The following is a 19,899-nucleotide window of genomic DNA, read 5'->3' as shown; positions in this document are numbered from 1 at the left end:
ATAAGAAGCATAGAGTGATTTGAGATGCAGCCAGTTAGAGAGGCATTAACTATCTACTAGAGGAAAAGGAAAAAGAATAATAAAAACTGAAAAATGAACTAAAAGAAATCAGGTTTGTTTTACAAAATGTAAAACCTTTCCAGAGTCTACTTTTATTTTCCTGTCCTCCAGTTCTTTAGGAGTCGGCATAAAATAATCAATTCATGCTTTAAATTGCACAAACATAACTAGAGTTTATAAACCATTATTTTTTTCTCTAAATAACACAGACATAATTGGGGTACCAAGTTTGAACACCTGTATTTTTATGTACAGAATAGTGGGCAACACAGATATCCTCCAAATTGCAGACCATGATTAAATTCCCAGGTCAGGTGCCAACATCACACAGTACAATTAAGACTCTGTGGGCAGGAATCCATGCATTAACCTTCCTCTCTAACACAGTTAACAAACTGGAAGTCACACTGAATGAGAATGTCTATCAAATGCCTACAGGTAAAGGCAGTATTGCAGTAGTGACACTATATTTGAGAATATTATTATGAATTTTGTTTCAGTCAGAGTGCTGAAGTTTTGTGGGGTATTCCACACTTTAGCCAGATAACTTAAACCAAACATCAAGCTTATTCAACGATAAAAGTACATTTCTTTTGAACAGTCATCAGCTTTGAGCTTAAATTTAAGATCATTAACTGGCTGACCTCAGAAAAATATTTTATCTGGAATAACGTCCTAAGGAATTGTTCCAGCAAGCAGGATTTTCCACGGGCTTCATTTACAAAACATGAATAAACAAATAAAATAGACTCTTCGATGGGTGTCGGCTCCTAACATTCATCACGAAGAGCCAATTCAAAGAACCGACCAAAAGAGCCGACACGTTAGTGAACGGAACATCACTAGAGTAAAGAGGGGGATGGGGAGAGAGTTGTTTTGTGTTGCATTCCTGCAGTGTGGGCTTGACCCTTGACCTCGTTGTTGTGTCCTGTTTTTCTTGACATTCTGAGCCAGGGTGGATTACTTTTGAATTATTGCTATATTATTTTCCCGCAGTAATGTTCAGCTCGCTGCTGTGTGCTGGGACTCGCTTGGTTTGCGCGTTGCGTGTGTTTACTGGTTAACGTTAGCTGCGTACAAAAGACTGGCGAGGTTTATCGCGGCGAAGGAGCATTTCACGGGCAAAGAGAAGGGTTATTAGCGTCTGAAAGAACCCCGGAGGGCGTCTTACATCTTCCAATTTCCATCTGCCTGTCAGCGAGTGTCTTGATATTAGTGCTACAAGCTCGGTCTGGGTCACTTAGCCTTTCCTTGCCTTGATCACACGTTTCATATCCGCCGACCAGGCTGCAGCGAGCAGACACAAGACCACTGCGAGGAAATGAAGGACAAACAGAAGAGAAAGAAGGAGCGTACATGGGCAGAGGCCGCCCGCATGGTAAACTATACATTTTTATATTGCTGCAGATTACAACATTTATTTATCTGTGTTATTTTGGCACGGAATATCATTACCAGACAGCGCTGCTGCAGCGGATGAGGCTAAATTGGGCTTCCTATCCGCCCGCTACCTATTCGAAATTTCCCGTTCCACCTTAAGTGGTGCAGTGTAGTTGTCGTTCCGTTAAGTCACATTCTGAATTTGGCTTTGTATTCGTGAGCTAACGTCATTTATTCATGTTCTCCGTTCCACCTTAAATGGTGCCGCGGTTGTATTCTGGATGAATGTATGAATTCATTTCATATTTCACCAGCCACGTATTTGAAATGTACCTTCTACCTTAAATGTTGCAGTAAATCACGTAACGTTCTGAATTATATTCAGAAATCTATTCTGAACATGGTTTTCTATTTGTCAGCAATATTTCCGCAAATTTCCCGTCCCACCTTAAATGGTGCAGCGGTTACATTAGGCGCGAGAATGTAACTTATACACTATTTTTAAGGTGGAACGGGAAATTAAAACGAGTAAGGATAGCTAGCATATAAAAAGCTAATTCAGCCTTGTGTCGCGTTGTGCGCTTTAGCACCGCAACATTATATAACACACATGCCAACTGCTTATTTAAAATAAACATTTTTTCAGATACCAACAAAAACATTCTGCCAAAGTGTGGTTAACATAAACTGCGGTTTGTCTTGTAACACCAATTGAAAGATAGAATTTAGCACAGTGTTAGCACTCGACCCTTTGTTTGCTAGACATGGGCTGAGTCTCAAATCATTCCCTACACCCTTCACACTGCACGTCATGGGTCATGAAATGTCACATACAGAGCCAAAATATTAGATTGTGGCGAGTAGAAAGCTGTTTATGTTTATTCATTATCTGCACGACTCTCTGTATAAAAATGTACTGCAACATTTGAGCTGTAGAAATCATGTTCTTGACATATACTGTGCACTAAGTAGTGAGTGTGCAGGCATTTGATATTCTGCCTCGTAAATAGCTAGCGTTAGCTTGCTAGGTATGCTAAATCAACACAAAGCTAGGAATAATGCCCACATGAATCCATTTATCGTACAAAATTCAATGTTTAATGCTCTGCTCACAGTTTGACGTTTAATGTATGTTAGTATTTTAAAGTTGCTAGCCGTTTGTTTCTATATATTAATATTCTACTTCATATTATACCAACCCTGTCTGAACACAGTGTACAAGGGGCAATTTAAAATACAAAGGTGTGCAATAGATATTATTAGCTCTAAAGTAGGTAGCTTTTTCTTGTTTGTTTGTTTGTTTTGTATCAGGGGAATTTATTTCATTGAAATTATGAATACTATGTAGTTCTCACTAGGACTTCTAATTTCATCCCCCAGGCACCTTTTATTTATTTAAAGATAACCCTAGTTCCTAAAGCCATTTAGCCTCAATATACTGCACATTCCAAGTACAATTAAAATGTTAAACACAAGAGAAATATTTGGTATAATTATTACTGAAATAGACATTCTTTCTACTATAGGTTAGTAGTGTGTTATTGTTGCAGCATCAAACAGTGTTTCTTCTCTACAATGAGTAAGAAACAAAGACATGGAAGTCTGATTTAACTTGAGCATCATTTAGCTTCTCCAGCTCCAACAGAAGACTGGCATTTCCCAGGAGAATTTTGTCTCTTGTTTGTCTGAGCGGTATGTTTATATGATTTGTTTCTAGAACAACCATCATCAAAGTGTGCAACAACTGTGACCTATGGGCATAAAATATTATTTGTATAAGAAAACATTTTTATGTGGTTATGTCATAGTTTAATAATAAATAAAAAAAAATAGTGCCACACTCAGAGTTAGTTAGCCACATCCTAAAATATATTTTTAAATATTCATGCTCATGGGTAGTAAAATAATACTAGGGATATTAATTTCCTTAGAGAGGCTAGCCTATGTTGGAGTAATGGCCTATGTTTCCGTTCAAACCATAACACAGCTGCAGACATGCCAGTAGCGTTGTGAACTACAAATAATAACATGCATTGCTTTCATAGGTTAAAAGAATACAATGGCATCAGAATCCTGAGGATAAGGTCTTCCTGTTTGAGATGTTCTCTTAATTCTGAATGGTGGCCAACGGAAGTCCTGTAGTTGGGTCACTAAAGATAATATGTCATCTTTTTGTACCATCTTACCTTTGTCTTTCTCTGGATCGTTACAAATAGATCTAGGCTGTAGCCTGTTTGTTTTTTGCGTAGAGTACAGCTTTAATACTGTTTACTAGTAGCGGCATCTACACTTGACAACATCTGGCTATATAAGATTAGAATAAAACTCCCTTAGCATGTTAGAAGTGAGTTTGAGCTCCATTGCAGTTGAATTTGTAATGTAGGCTGACTGAAGTCTGTAATATAAAGTCACTGCACAGCCAGTGTTATCTTGTGGCATTTGCTGCTTCTGCTCTAGGGTTACCGTTTAGGGTGGGGTGGAGTAGTGGCACTGAAATGCTTCCCCACTTTAAGTCCCTGAAGAGAATCTTACATTTCATTAGGAGAATAGGCCAAAAGAAGGAAATCTTATGTGCTGATACTATGAGCTGCACAAACTTAATTATGAAGATGCCGTTATTTGGCACAATGCCATAGAAGAATAATTTTTCACATTGTTTCTTTAAAGAAAAAATGATATTTGATTATATATTATTAACGTAATTGAAATCTAACCAGTGTTGACAGACAGTGTTATGCATCTTTTCTATATTTAGATCAGATGTTTTTAGTTGACTGTCAGCTAGGAGGTGAAATTATTTAATTCTTAGGAGAACAGCATGAATCGTTTGTTAAAGATCTGTTATGTAATGTAACGGTTTTGGTGGTAGATATCAGCTTGCTTGTTTATTAAGGTACAAGAAAAATTTAAAGTGGATGCCTGTCAAGTAAACTGCCTTTCTTTTACATGTAAAAGGAGACAAAAGCAAGCAAAGCCACAAGTTGAGACAATACACACCCCTACTTGGGGCGTCCGCTACTCTGCTGAGCTGAGAAACGTTGATGTACATCAAGCAAGAGAATGACTGTTTGAATTCAGTCAACTATACAAGACGCAGGGCTGCGCAGTGACAGTTTAGGAAAACAGCTACCGCCTGGTAAAACCATGCAGACGTTTTTAATTAAACACTGTTGACAGTGGAGAAGTACATTGTATACCCGTTGTGGCACTATTGTAAGGCAAAGTTGTACGTATGTGTACAGGTTAATAACGGCACACATTAAACTTCAGCAACCTTAATATAATATCATTGTCTGTATCATTTAGAGAACCTACAGCACTTTAATTTTATAGCTTTATCAAAGAATATTTTTTCCTTATTAGTGCAGATGCGGCTGCGTATTTGTCACCACATGGCAGGATCTGGGTGGGGCTCCCACCCCACTACCCCCCTGTATTTTAACCACTGCTAAAATTCATCTCATGGAGAAGGGCTGCATGTTTGTGATGACGGAGGCATAGCTACACTGCAACCTTAGAAAAAAGAAAAAAAAGAGAGACATGCTTTCAGAGTCCTACAGAAGATTTAGGCATTTGTTCTGTGTCTGTAAATTGGGTGGATTTGCTGTGATTGTTACACTTTCCTTTTTTGGTGTGATGTCTCATGACTGAGCATTGTTCATTATCATAAACAGCCCCAAATATTTATTTGACCTAGATATTTTATTTCTAACAGGGATCTTAAGATTTTTCAGTTTCACATCATTTTTGCATAACTTGATTTGCCTGTTAACACCAGCACAGATTTGCAGAACACTTCAAAAACAGCCCAAAACAAAAATGACTCCCTGTGAAATCTTTTTTTAAACATGAGCCTGTGAATAATATTATTTATTTGCATATGTGTTCAGTCCTCATTTATCACCACACAAACCTTATAATAATGCCTCTTAAAAATATGTTTTAGCAATAGTTTATATGAAATGTACTGGTAGATTTTTAATATTTGCTGGTTTCGGGAAAGAATTCAACAATTTCAACATTTTCATTTGTTGCATTTGGAATTCTGTTGTTTTCATTATTGCTGATGTTGAGTTTGAGCTTTTTGCTGGTATAATATGTTCGAAAGAGGCTCTGCACAACATTTCTTTCTGTTCCATTTCCTGTTCCATTGTCCTTGGTTTCAATTTCAGTTTACAATTAAGATTTTTCATAGCATTTTTTCATTGCATCTTTCTAGGAGAGTTGTTATTTCCAGCTGATATTAGGACAGGTACAGATGTTCACAACTGAAAAAAAAACATTTAAGCTATCCATAGTTATCATTTATATTATTAAAGAAGTAAGCAACAGTTATTTTGGTGATTTAATCTACATTTACACACTACATTTGTGGGTTCCCCAGTTTGTCAAAGAAGCACACAAAAGCAATATGTGGAGAACGATCACAGCACTGAATGCTGTTTTATTATGACCTATAGGTTTCTCATTTGTCCTTTAACTTGGAAAGTCCTCTCTAAGTCTACCAGTCAAGAATGTAAATATTTGCTTTCCAGTTAAAAACATGTATCTCCCAAAATAATAAATTTACAGTGGAAAAAAAACCCTTCACTTTCTATGGAAGTCAATGTAAAAAATATATATATTCCAAGTAAATTTGGAGCATTTCTATTGGTCCATTCACATATTGTTCACACAATGTGAAGGACACCGGCTGTATCTTGTAATTTTATATAAACAATGTCTATGCAGTTAGCCTTGTTCAGTCAAAGACAAAATAATAGAGATTATTTTAGAGCTGGGGAAAAAAACAATCAGTGCAAAAAAAAAAGTGGCATCAAGTTGCTGATATTTCAGCATGTGAAGGCAAGCGCTGATATTGATCATTTTGGACATATGTATGCATCCAGTAACACAGAAAAGAACAAATGACCTTCTGGCCTGAAGTGCAAAAGAATACACAGCTGAATGTGAGACAGCTATTAGAGGAATACCATGTGGCCAGTTGCTACTGCCAGCAGGAACAGAGTCTAGATTTAGAGCTGACGTTTGTGGTTACAGAAAGGGAATTCAAGACTGTAAGCCTATGTATTTTCCAAAAGTGAAGCGTGCTTCTCCATTTCCGGTCTCCTTTCTTTTTAAGGTCCTTGAGAACTTTTCTGATGCCCCCATGACGCCTAAACAGATCCTTCATGTCATCCAGACAAAGGGGCTCAAAGAAATGAGGTTTGTTTCTGAAACTGATACATCTCTGATATTTATAAATCTGTAATATATTGTGCATTTTACTAACACAGATTTTTTTTTCCTTCTTCCTAAATTCTCTTATTTTTATTTTCATCATTTTCATCATCTGTGAAATCAGAAGGTAAGGTGATATGAAATTTTTCAATTGTGCTTCACGGGATACTCAACCTCCTCTCCCATAAGTAGGTGCTGAAGCAGCTGCTCATTTATACCTGTGATACAAGTGGTGTTTGTTTTTCTTTGTTTTTGGGGGGTGTACAGAATGTTCTCAGTCTTTTTCTAAGTATAGAGGGGAGTGTCAAATGATTGCACATGGTGTAATACACCATGCTTTGCTGATGTATCAGATGAAGATTAGGTTGAAATACTTGAGTATTAACTAGTTTTCTCATTCTCAACACTTTCATTTGCACACACTTCATGTAGATACACAACTCTCAAGCTATCTTTTTTTCACACAGTGGCACAGCCCCACTGGCCTGCCTGGTCACCATGCTCCACTCGCAGGTGCGTGGAGACAGGGTAAAGAACAGCATCTTCTTCAAGCTGCCAGGAAGGATGAGCCTCTTCACGCTTAAGGTAGAAATTCACACACACCTTCACTCATTTTGTTTTCTGAAGGGCAATACAGGGGGTCCTCGACTTACAACGTTGATCCATTTCTATGTTGCGTCGTAAACCGATTTTCGGTGTAAGTCAGAACATACGTACATTCTGTACGTAAATAACATACTGTACGCACTTATCCTATCTTAACACCTATCCTCCTCGGTTCCAAGCTGCGTAACCGTGTATTCTTCTGCCATGCACACCAAACACGAAGTTCGCGTAACAATGTTTACGAGTCAAAACAAGGCTTTATACAGTAAATGGGAGATGTGTCGTAACCACGAAACATCGTAACTCGGGACTGACTTAACCCGAGGACCTCCTGTATGCCTTTCAGTGTATTACGAATGAAGTGGAGAGTTAGTAATGTGAAACGATAAAATGATGGATGGATGGTAAATATTGGCCTTTTAAGTTATTTGAGTCAAAATAATACTTTTGTTTACTTGAATACCAAGCATCCATGAAACACTGTTCTGAAACTGTACATTCTCTGGATTAGTGTTGAGGTAGTTAATTTAGTTTCAGCTGCCTAATTACTTCTCTTCAGTTGTAATGGAATTGCAAATTCCTCCAGGCAAAAATCTCTGGTTACAGTACTTCTGTGTTACCTTTTAAAACCCATGTAAATCTGTGCCAGCTGAACCTATAAAGTAGTGCCTTTTCCAGGCTCTATCATTATTTAAAAGTAGTGTTTTGTCGAATTTAATGCTTTAATGCACTTGAGAATATAATGTGTTCATTTTTTGTTTATTTATTTTTTTTAAAGCTAGTTAATCATTTTAAGAGATTTGGCCATAGCTTCCTCTGAAAATTCATGCTCTAGTGAGGTATTGGCGGTTGTACTTAAAGATGTAAACACTGCGTCACTACTGTTGAGTTCAGAAGTTGAACTATGTGACTATGTTATAATATTTAATATACAATCTCTCCTTCTCCATTGAAGCTTCTGTGCCTGATGCTAAAGCTTATTTAGCTAAAAACTTAGCTAATTAAAAGCCTCTAGGTCATAAATCATCAAAACTGCCCTGAGATATTAGAATTAAGTAAAATAAGTGTCCTCTTGCCAGTTTGTCATTAATATCACACTACACGTTTACCTCCTTCCCAAAAATACAAGGACGTACTTGCATTTTAACTTTGTTGTGACTATATTTTTGAGTCAATAGCCACCACTAATATAAATATAGTTCTAATATGTTGATCTTTTATTGATTCTTATATTTTACATTTAGATATACATTATTTAAGCTTCAATCTTAAGAAGGGACAGCTTTATTAATTATGATTAATTACAGAAAATTGTGCAGTTATTTATAATCAATTGACAGCACTATTTAAAAGACATGTCATTCTTCATCAGCACAGTGATCTTATATTGTTTTTAGTTTTATATTATCTGGATTAGGTGTTTTTGCGTAGAATTCTTGTGGAGATTTACTCTTCCTGCATAGAAATGTGCTGGTCATATTCACAACCAAAACTACAGTCAATTCTTGCCTTTAGCACATGCATGCCTAAATTATATATAAGGACAGGCATGGATAAAGTGTAAATGCGTCATATGACACTATTTGTTTCCCCCTCAGAGGCATGTGCTTCATAAAAGTTACTCTATGTTTTTGTGATGTGATTACAAAGCTTTAAATATAATACACGACTTTCATGGGGGAAAAATATTGTCTTGTGCTATCTCCAGCACTGGTAAACATGCTCACATCACATAGAAGATACCTGATTGGGCATAGGGCAGCATGTTCTTTATCAGGAAGTCTAAAAGGCTAGAATGATTAAATAACATTGTAAAACTGTAGATTTTTGTTTTTTTTTTATATATCATGGCAGTTTCCATGTTACCAGTTAAGAATGTCTTATGCTGTATTAGTCCTATACATACAAGCTTTTGGTATACTTTCCATCCTTATGTCTCCTTCTTTCCCCACCCAGAAAAATGCCCCTCAGTGGACAAAGAACCCAACAGCATCCGAGACTGGTGACCCAACTGGCGCATCTGCAGCATCAAGCACAGGCTCCGTTGGGGCAGCAGAGGGGGCAGAGCAGGAAAGCTGCGACTCCACAGAGACCGCTGCTGCCAGCGGTGAAAATGATGGTGTGTAAAACTGCTGATTGGTTCATTTGTCCTGATTCAGTAAGAGCCTTTTTTATTATTCCCTTAATTTTTCCCCTCCATTGCTTCATTTAACTACTTGAGCTGTGACCGAATAGGTAATGGGTGCTTATGAAATCTAAATGAGCATCACAAACCACCCCCACTTTATTTTATTATTTTTTTAAAACACACAAAAAAGCCAAGACATGCATTGAATTAGAACAGACAAAAGAATTATTTAAAAAAAATATATATAATTTTTTTTTTAATTTCTCAGGATATGTGTGTTGCCATGGATACTGCAGCAGCACGTGACACCCAGCAGTGACCTAGATGAGAGTGGTTTAGAACATGCGTATTTGGTTGTATGTGAGAAAGGGATGAAGAGACTGCTTTCTAAAAGGGGCAATTAGAGCTGAATTACAGAAATCATTTACATATCATTTTAGAAGGCACATTGCATAACGCTGCGACGGGACAAAAAGGGTTTTAAAAACATGATGATGTCAGGCTTTGGTGTTACCTCTTAGAAACAGCAGTGTTTAATCATTGTAGTTTATTTGCAGCTTTATTGTACTGCCCTATCTCATTTAATCTATTTAGCTGTTGATTCTTACAAGCTACCAGCTGACATCAAACACAAGAAACACAACCAGTATTCTCCATTTCCATCTAAATACCACAAATAAATGTTCTAATAACATTTACATGAACATACATTTTGACTAACAGAAGTCCTAACATCAGTATCAAAGTATTAATAAATGTATTTGCTTTAATGTTTTGGATGAAAATAGTTGTTTCCTTTCACATTTATGGACAACTAAATATAAAATAATCAGCTTTTAAAAATCAGTCAGGTCCAAAAATTGCAATTCAGTGATTATGCAATAATTGTGACACACCTATCTGCATGGTTTAGTTTACCTTCATGTCTACCTCTCAGCCTCTGTTTTATTGTTGAATGAACTGTAGGTGTGACATAAATATTAGAGAGCTACGCATGGAAAGCAGTTCATTAATGAAATAATGTGATATTTGACTTCTCCTCCTCTTTCTCCCCTCCTGACTCTGCTCACTGTCTTAGCCTCAGTTGACGAGACTTCATCCAGTGCCTCATGCTCCACAGAACCACAGACCCGATTAAGTCGGTCCTCACAGGTACTCCTAGTGCCTCATTCAGTGTTATGTTTGTTACCATCCTCTCCCCTTTGGTTGTATTTAAAATGACCTGTAATGGTCTAAAATTTCCATTGGTTTAAACATGTTGATGACTTACTTATTATACTGTGCTGAACTGGGTAATTCAATTCTCTAGGTACCATCCCCATCTGTGAAATTTTAACAGGCAGCATTAGGAACAGAATAAACCGTTTAAACAAAGTCAAATTTCAGTTAATGCAATTTTCATATTTTCCCAGTGTATCACGTTTGTTTTTGCTGTAGAAAACTGAATTCTGCACCATCCTGTTTTTATTATAGGCGTATGGGTTAATGGTGTTAGTAAATATATGGAGTAATTATTATTAGCTGTTTTCAAGCATCAGATACATGGCTGTAAATATCTGTTCATACTGTAAATAGTGTATAAAGTACATTTTTAAAGACTAAATAGTTTTATGTTAATGTGTTTTTCTTTGTCGCTTTTTTTTTATTATTTCTGTCCCCCTCTCTTAAAGTCAGGGAGACAAAGGAAGAAAGCTGTGATGATGCCTCGGGTGGTTCTTACTCCACTCAAAGTCAACGGTGAACACGTCCCATCAGGTTACTGCTTTTTCTTTTCCTTTACCCCGTTCTTTTCTTCCTCTTTTCCTCCCATCTTTTTCCACTCTGCAGTGATTTGTTCACCCAATCCCCCTGACTGTGGATGCTCTATATCTGAGTGGTCTGACAGTGTTTGTAATTTTACGCACCAACACTCTTTAATCATTTATACTGCAGTCTTCTCAAGGGCAGTTTCCCACAGTTACATCCTGTTGGCAACCTCTTGTATGTCCTTTGGTTAACACTAAAAACAGCATCTTTTCAGAGTCCACTGACATTTTTTTTGTAGCTTTGCTCTCTGCGTAAAATCCAGTGTTATTAGTTGTCAGCCCTTCTCTATACCCTGTGGATATCTGAACCCTCTGCTTTGCGTTTGCACCCTCACTCCAGATATCCATTCACCCTTCTTGCTCTCTATCTCCATGCCTGGGACATCTGTCCTTGTGGCTTTATGTGTGCGCACTAGCCAGCACTTTTTTGCCTGCTGCTCCAGCTTCTCTGGTCACTGGCCTTTCTGCCTGTGTTGCCCCTCCCACACTCACTCATTCTCAGAGTCTCACCAGCCTCCCTCCTCCCCCACCTGTCCCCTCAGGAGCTGCGGGGAGGCGCAGGGAAGGGTCTAGGGGGGGTCCAGGCCCGACGCTTCGAGCCCGCTCCGAGCTGGGCTGGAAACGCCCCCAGCACTTCAAGAGCATGCGTGGCCTTCGTTCAGGTACAGAGGATGAAAGCCAGGGATCCATTTATTGGTCATTGCTGCTTTCCGCATATCCAGGAGTCCACTTAATCTAACAATTAACTATCCTATTCATGTAATCTACAAAACTCAATTCAAAAAGCATAGACCGTATGTGTAAATAAAAACAGAAAGCAGCGATAAGAAAATTTGGACCTGTATTTAATTGAAAACTGTACACAAACACAATATTTTACCTGATGAAAGTATGGAAGGTCAGTCTGGAGCTTACTGTTCAGCCAGATTTTTCTGCTTTTGAAACATATGCAAAATGTTGCTTGACTTGGGCATGTTGAAAAAAAAAAACATGGACATCCTGAAAGATTCTCTCTAGAAGGTCAATATGTTGGTCCAACATAAGCTTTCACAAATGTGTTGCTTTCTAACGCATTGAGCACCAGTACATGTCCATACCCTGATGTCTTTTGGCATTTGAAAATTAAATTGATAACAGCCTGGATAGTCATTTTCAGTGGTCATGAGAACAATGTTTATTATATCTAATAAACAGTATAAAAATTGGCTCTTCACACCATCAAATACTTTTTTTCCCCACTGTGCATCAGTTCATTTCAGATGCTTCAGCCTGATGTCTTTTATGGACATTTTTGGCATATAGCTTTTGCTTTGCTTATTAGTCTTAACTTGCATCTGTGGATACAGTGATGAATGGTGTTTACTGACAGCAGTTTGTTCCAAGCCCATGTGCTGATATCCTTCAGAGAAGTGTTTTTAATTTAGTTTTGTTTGAGGGATTGAATGTCACAGTTCTTCAGCTGTGGTTTTTGATTTTGCCCGTTATAAATAGAGTATTCTAATTCTAGACTTTTGGAGTTTTTTGTTTTAAACAAGTGAGTATTTACAGAGGTAAATAGGTTAAAAATATATATCTAGCATGGCCTTTTAGTGCATTTTGCTCCTGGTTACAGCTTTTTGCAATTGTGTTTGTGTATAGCTGTCTCTCCTTGAGAATTACTTTAATTATTTTTCCACATACTAAAGAAGCCTTAAGATATGCTGATGTTACAGTAACTGTATTGTTAGTGCATGATGTTTCTTTTTGCGGTGTCCCCTTGAGTCTGACATCAGCAAATTAATAAAAGATAAAGGTTATTAATAAAAAACTGATTTAAGATCCTCTTTTTATGCAAGTGTACTGATCACAGGTTTGAATTTGCAGGACCAATGAAGAGGAATCGAGGCGGTGTGGAAGTAGACTTTGAAACCCCAGGTTCAATCTTGGTCAACACCAATATCCGTGCGCTGATTAACACACGTACTTTCGCAGCATTCCCTCCTCATTCCCAGCAACAGCTCCTCCAGCTTCTCCCAGAGGTGGACAGGCAGGTGCGTGGTTCCCCGTCTCTTTACTAGTTTCTGACATCATTAAACGTGTTTTGCCACAGTGAACGACGTGCCCTTCTTGTTGTGCTCTCTGTTCGTTATTCAGGTTGGTCCTGATGGTATGGCCCGGCTCAGTAGTTCAGCGCTGAATAATGAGTTCTTCACTCATGCCTCTCAGAGCTGGAAAGAGAGGCTTGCTGAAGGTGAGTGTCACCTTGAAACAGGAGCTTTGCCACATTTTGCAGATACTTCATGCATGAACTGTTACACATTGCTACCCTTCAAGAAATAGCTGTGGGATATAAATGACAAAATTGTGTATGTGAGATAGCATTGGTAAGAAAGCCATTAAACTCAGAGGACAGAAGTAATAAGTTTTTATGCTGAGAGACTGACACGGCTGGCGTTAAAAAGTGGCTAATGACATAATATAGATGTAGGCTAATGTTAGAGTAGATGAAGTCAACCCCCTTTTTTCCCTTTTAAACTCTAGGATGGCAATGGTCTTAATAACATAATAAAATAAAATTTAATGCTACCCTATTTTAGTAGGTGTTTGGGGGCCGTTTTAATTGTAAATATTTATTTGTGTATACAGTACATAATACAATATTTCTAACATTGTGGCCACAAATTATTTATTTTGATCTAATTTGTATGGCTTTATTTATGTATTTTTTATTTATTTATTAAGGTGAGTTCACACATGAGATGCAGGTTCGTTTTAGACAAGAGATGGAGAAAGAAAAGAAAGTAGAGCCATGGAAGGAGAAGTTCTTTGAAGAGTATCATGGCCAAAAGTAAGTTTCCATTACACATTTGTAGTGTGTATATATATACATATGTTATTTTTAACTGTCTAAAAACGTTTTGCTATCTATTTCCTGTAGGTCTGGCTTGACCCGTGAGGAGGCATTGAAACTCACAATGAGTGACCCAGGAGATGTTGCTGGAGCCGTCCTAGCTGCTGACACTGCCGCTGTGGCCACACCCAAGAGGAGAGGTGTTGGGAGGCGACGGAGGGAGGGTCGTATTAGAAGGAGATCACGTGCTGACCTCAGACGCAGAGCCCGCCGGCCACTTGGTAAGAACACTCCTGCAGCAGTGGTTGAAGCCGAACAGGCAGAAGACAAAGATACCTTGGAGGCCAGTGCTGAATCACCTGCCCCAGAAAGTGCTACAGTCCAAGGAGAGATCATCCTTCCAGCAGAATCAGAACCAGAAGCCCCCGTAGAAACCCCTTGTCCAGAGGCAGCCCCTTCCCCTGTCCCTGCATCAACACCACCTCCCACTTCGACAAGCTCAACCTCCGACGAACCAGAAGCTTCCACCCGTCTGCTGCCTGAAGTTGTTGAGCCAGTTGTTGCCTCCACCTCCTCTCCTTCATCTTCTTCTTCTACGTCTTCATCGTCTTCTCCTTCATCATCTCCCTCCTCCACCTCTGATCGACAGGGAGCCTTCGCCACCAGCTCCGACTCATCGTCATCATCGTCATCCTCCTCATCTTCAACCGCTGCAGTTGCCACAGATCCACTTGATGATGGCGCTTCTGTCATTACCACTGGCACAGCAGGCACTGGTGCCAGCAGCAGGGAGAGCAGCCCCGCAGCAAGCCCCGCAACTGCCAGCCCCGCCATTCAGCTCAAGGATCAGAAGAGGAGACCCGACGAGTCCCAGGCCTACACCAGTTTCCCCGAGAAAAGGGCGCGGCTGGATGAGCGTCAGTCCTTTCGTAACACAGTTGACTGTGTGCACTCAGAAAAGCCACAGCCGACAACAGAGGAGCCCAAGGTCCCGCCAATCCGGGTATGATAGATTTATTTAAAATCCCTTAATTCAAAGAGAGAAACCTTGATACAAAGACAGGCTGTTGATTGTTATATGGTGAAGCAGCTTTACACTGAGTTGAGGATGCACAAATATGGCTAGTTTCTGTTGTGATACATTTATATGTAGAATTTGAAATCTGTTTTTTAGTATTACAGAGAATGACAATAGGCATTTGTAACATGACTTCAACGCTGATATTTTGACACAGTAGCCCGATATCGCCTAAGAATTCTACTTGGAATATAAATATAATCTCAATTGCTTTTCTAAAGTGACAATTTTTTTCTCCCCCTACCCTTTATTCTCCTTCCTTCTTCCCTCTTCTTCTTTTCCCTTCTTCTTTTCCCCTTCCTCTTTCCCTTTTTTCCTAGATTCAGCTCTCCCGGATCAAACCGCCCTGGGTCAAAGGGCCACCAACGTACCAAATCTGCCCACGCATCGTGCCCCCCAACGAGGGGTCGCGGCGCAGTGGGACGGGGGCGCGCACATTGGCGGACATCAAGGCCCGTGCCCAACAAGCCCGCGCACAGCGGGAAGCCGCTGCTGCTGTTGCAGCCACTGGGGACGGGGCAGGGCCTGGGGGGGGCGGCCCGGGGGGTGGTACTGGGATACCGGATCGCTCCAGCGGGAGGCGTACGAGAGAGCACCCGGGTCCCATTGAACCTGGAGGAGGAGGAGGAGGAGGAGGAAGACGAGGAGGAGGAGGAAGAGCTGATGTGGAGGAACAGGAATCGCCTGCGAGCTCTCATTCGTCTGGAGCACAACTACAGCTATCCAACATAGAAACCACAGAGAAGCCTCAAACTTCAACTCTACAGGCAGTTCCTTCTCCATCCTCTGTATCCTCCAACCCTTCACTGCTGCCATCAGAGTCACCTAAAACTCCCACGCCATCACCACCTGAGACAGACAGTCCAGCCTCCCAGGACCAGGTGGAGGAAATCTGTGGAGTGGAGGAGGTAACTACCTGCTCAAGTGATAAAGCCTCTGAACAAACTTTAGACACTCCAGTGCCTACTCCAAGTGAATCAGAGTCTGTAAGCAGTCACCAAGAAGCCAGAGGTGAAGAAGCAGATTCCAGCGACAGCAGAACAGTGACACCTAGTTATACGGCAGTCCCCAGTGAAGCAATTAATCTAGTTCCAACCTCCATTCCTGACTCATTGCCTAGGTTTGGTGCTCAGGGTGTGGATGTGATCAGAACCTTAGCAGTGTCATCTCAATCTTGGGAAGGTGAGCAGAATCAGGGTGAACACCGTTCTGGCACAACCGGTGTTATCCAACATGGCTCGGACATCAAAGGTGCCAAAGAGACGCTTGTTACAGCACGGAACGGTTTTGGGGAGGGTTTGGAGGAGCGCACAGCAAGAGAAAGAATATTGCAGGAGCGTAAAGCTGGAGAGGTTGAAACTGATGGTAAATATGGAACAAGCTATGAAATGTCTCTCTCATGTCTCCCACATACAACCAGAGAGGAGGAGGATACTGGGATGCACAGTGACTCCACAGAGACAGCCTCTGACTTTGAGAATGAAACCCAAGAGGATGAAACAGTGGACTGGCATAGAACAGTGGACCATAATGGAGTACAGAATACAAAGTGTCAGACTCGGCCTGTCATTCAGACGCCAAGTCGAATTACCTCATGTACCTTGAGCCCACCCCAGCACCAGCAGCCTGTCATTCAGGCCCATGTCTCAAACCCTGCCCATAGTCAAACGGTCATTCAGGCTCGTTTTCCCAATGGTGTGACAAACCAGCCAGTAATTCAGGCCCAAAAACAACACACCATACACCATGTCCAGGAGCAAAATAACCTGAGCCAGGCCCATGTGCAATCATACCTCATGCAGGGAGAGAAGGACCAAAGCAGAGCTCAAAGTTTGAAGGAAAACAGCAATGGTGGCAAGCAGTTTTTATCAACAGAAGATGATTCTAAACCATTCAGCGGGGGGCCTATGGATGACATTTTATTGAAAAACTCTGCTGTCAAAAGAATTCAGAGTTCTAGGCCTATGTCATCTGTGGAGGCTAACAATCCTTTGGTTACCCAGCTTCTTCAAGGCAGCCTGCCTTTGGAGAAAGTTCTACCCCAGCCGCATTCAGTAAGTAAGCTGGAGATAAATAGACTCCCAGGAGTGGCACCAAGCCAACCATCCAACCGCCAACCTGGAGGACCTCCCAGGAACCTGGTGCCCCGCTTCAGGGGCCCAGCTGAGACAGGAGGCTCTACCGAACCAGTCGCTTCAGACTTGCAGCAAAAAGCCCCTTCTGCTCGTGTATCTCCCGGTCCTGGACGGAATTACGGTCCTTCACCACCTGGCACTGCACAGTCTCGAATGTCGTGCTTGTTTGAGGAAGCCAGCTCTCGTGGCACAGTCGTACAACAGTTTGTTTCTCAGCAGCCAGGAAGCTCTGCACCTCCTGGTGCAGTACCTGTCATTACCTCCCTGCCCTCCACCCCCTCTTCTTCCAGGCATTCAATGGACATGAATGCTCCTGGTGTTTTGGAATCAGCTGTAATCAAAGAGTACCCCACACCTCAGCCTTCACAAGGTGAAACTCCAGAGACACAAACAGCTGGGTTTCAGCAACACTCCAATAATCTTTCCCAATCCATTTGCAGAACCACACCAGATGCTCCGTCTCCTCCACATGGTGACCCTTGTCCATCCGAAGTTGTACCAACTGTAAAGATAAGCTGGCGTCCTTCTAAACCCCAGCCACCACAACATCAGTCCTATCAGCAGAAGCTGTCTCATTCGGCTACTGTAAAGAACGAGGTCCCCTCACGGCCCTCCTGCCAGCAAGCTCTGACCAAAAATTCACAGGCTCCAATCAGTGGCAATGGTTCAGTTGTTGTAGTAACCAAAAAAGAGCCTGTGAGCTCCATTGACAGTTATGTCAGTGGGGGAGCAATGGAAGGACTGCTTAACATGGAAATGTCTCTGGCAAGGATGGCAAAAAAAGAGCAAGGCAAAAATCCTTATTCTCGACAGATAGACTCCTCAGCCTCCCCGGTCTCCGCTGCCTCCTCTCCTTCCTCTACCTCTGCCTTGTCGCTCCCCTACCATCTGTATGGAAAGCTGCCTAAACTGCAGCAGAGTGGTGGTGGTGTATTGAGCGGCAACACTGGAGGGTCTGGCTTCAGCTACACTGCTAATGTGTCTGTAGTGGACAGTAGTGGTTTTTCCCGCAGCATAGCAGACAGCGTGCTACAGCTACGGCCACGTGTTGGGAACACTGGAGGCCAGGGCACTACTCTTAGCATCCAGGCGTTTGCTGATACTGCTGCAGAAGAAGTGGCCCTAAAGTGTTCGTGTCGTCTCAAGGCCATGATCATGTGCCAGGGGTGTGGTGCCTTCTGCCACGATGACTGCATTGGCCCCTCCAAACTCTGTGTTTCCTGTCTGGTGGTCAGATAGTGTGTTACAGCACCTCCATACTGAGCCTAAAAGGTCAAAGCAAATGCCTTGACCTACACAGACTTTCTGCCTTGTTGCCTGTGGTCAGAAACCAGAGAACATATTGGAATTGTGAGAGTAAAAAACATTAGGTGGGACTATAGACACAGGCAAGATTTTTGGCGTTGGTCAAGGCAAAACAATAGGGCTGGAAGACGCCCTGCAAGATGAAATTCAGTCTGTATTTTTGCTTCATATTTTTTCTATTGCTGTTATGATGGTGTTATGATGTGCATTATTATTATTATTATTATTATTATTATTGTTGTTATATTATTATTATTATTATTATTGGTATTAAGTGAATTTACATGGCACGGTTGATTGTAAATTGTGCCTTTTCTTTATACTCTCCTCCCCCCAGAAAACATTTACCTCATCTACTTGACACCAGTCATCCGTTCAGTGTAAAAATTGTGTTCATATTTGCGTTATTCCCTCACTTGTTTTCTGAAAAGAGAGCAGAGAGGCATGTGCGTCTTGTCTTGCAAAGAAATATTTTTTTAAAATCATTAAACAAGTAAATTACTTTTTGTTATTTTGTAAGTGCTTCCTTTTCCCCCTCCTTCTTTTTTATATTATTATTATTATTATTTTCCTTATTATTATTTTTTCCTATCCAAAGTGAAGTCCAGTCTGTACTTGGCGGTTAAGCACAGTATTCTAATCTAATAAAGCTGACAATGAGCAGATTTCTTCTTATATTTATTTTATGTTTTTGTTCCTCTAACAATTTGAGCAGGTGTTGATTTTAGGGATGGAAATTGAGTTTTTGTGACTATTACTTTTACCCTCATTAGTCAGCAATAAAATCAAAGGGAACATGACAAAATATCAGTGGTTTGGTTCTAAAATAGCTCAGCCTTGCTCTTATTGCTATTGATAAAATTATTATATTCAAAATAGTACATGTTTACAGTGGTATGGTGTTAAATAACAGGATTTGTTTATCCTTAATTTCAAACTGTGATAAATGCTAAGGAATTACAGTACGATTAAAGGGAACAGTTTTTAACACCTCCTTTTTGTATTTAATTTCCTCCCCTCTGCTGATAAGAGCTTTGGTTTTGTTTTATGAACCAAAAACTTTGCAGTTTACAGTTCTCCAACCTCTCCTCATTCCTTAGTAGTAACAGGCTGTGACTGCATTTTTAGATTTTATACTTGTACAGTACTATTCATCTACCCTTTATTGTGTTTTATTCACACAGGAACCAACCATATGCTAAAATGATCCTTATAACAATGGGAATATTGGGGCTAAACTGCTAGGCTGAGTAGCTGGATATATAAAATAATTGCCCCTCCCCCAAAACACCAATAAAAAAAAATCCAAAAATGTTTTGTTGTTGTTTACAACTAAGATTTCATGTGTATTG

The 19,899-nt window shown here is 40.4% G+C and overlaps 1 protein-coding gene across 3 annotated transcripts; it reads left to right on the top strand.

Annotated features, from left to right (window-relative positions):
* Positions 1-899: 899 nt before the first annotated feature.
* On the top strand, positions 900-19,846 carry asxl1 (ASXL transcriptional regulator 1). Of its 3 annotated transcripts, none has more exons than XM_066670635.1 (12): positions 900-1,438; positions 6,563-6,645; positions 7,128-7,245; positions 9,223-9,385; positions 10,473-10,546; positions 11,065-11,149; positions 11,742-11,861; positions 13,063-13,229; positions 13,333-13,429; positions 13,921-14,026; positions 14,117-15,032; positions 15,434-19,846. In XM_066670635.1, the coding sequence occupies exons 1-12, from the start codon at positions 1,382-1,384 to the stop codon at positions 18,479-18,481; spliced, it is 5,034 nt and encodes a 1,677-aa protein (XP_066526732.1). In that variant the 5' UTR covers positions 900-1,381; the 3' UTR covers positions 18,482-19,846. The 3 variants fall into 3 exon arrangements, with proteins under 3 accessions (XP_066526732.1, XP_066526731.1, XP_066526733.1); XM_066670634.1 differs by having other exon boundaries at positions 901-1,438; positions 15,428-19,846; XM_066670636.1 differs by lacking the exon at positions 11,742-11,861 and having other exon boundaries at positions 901-1,438; positions 15,428-19,846.
* The last annotated feature ends 53 nt before the right edge of the window (positions 19,847-19,899 follow it).

Source organism: Hoplias malabaricus, chromosome 5 (assembly GCF_029633855.1).
Source record: "Hoplias malabaricus isolate fHopMal1 chromosome 5, fHopMal1.hap1, whole genome shotgun sequence".
NCBI classification, from domain to species: Eukaryota; Metazoa; Chordata; class Actinopteri; order Characiformes; family Erythrinidae; genus Hoplias; species Hoplias malabaricus.
Note: the sequence above shows the minus strand (reverse complement) of the source record. Positions and strands in the feature narration are given on the sequence as shown.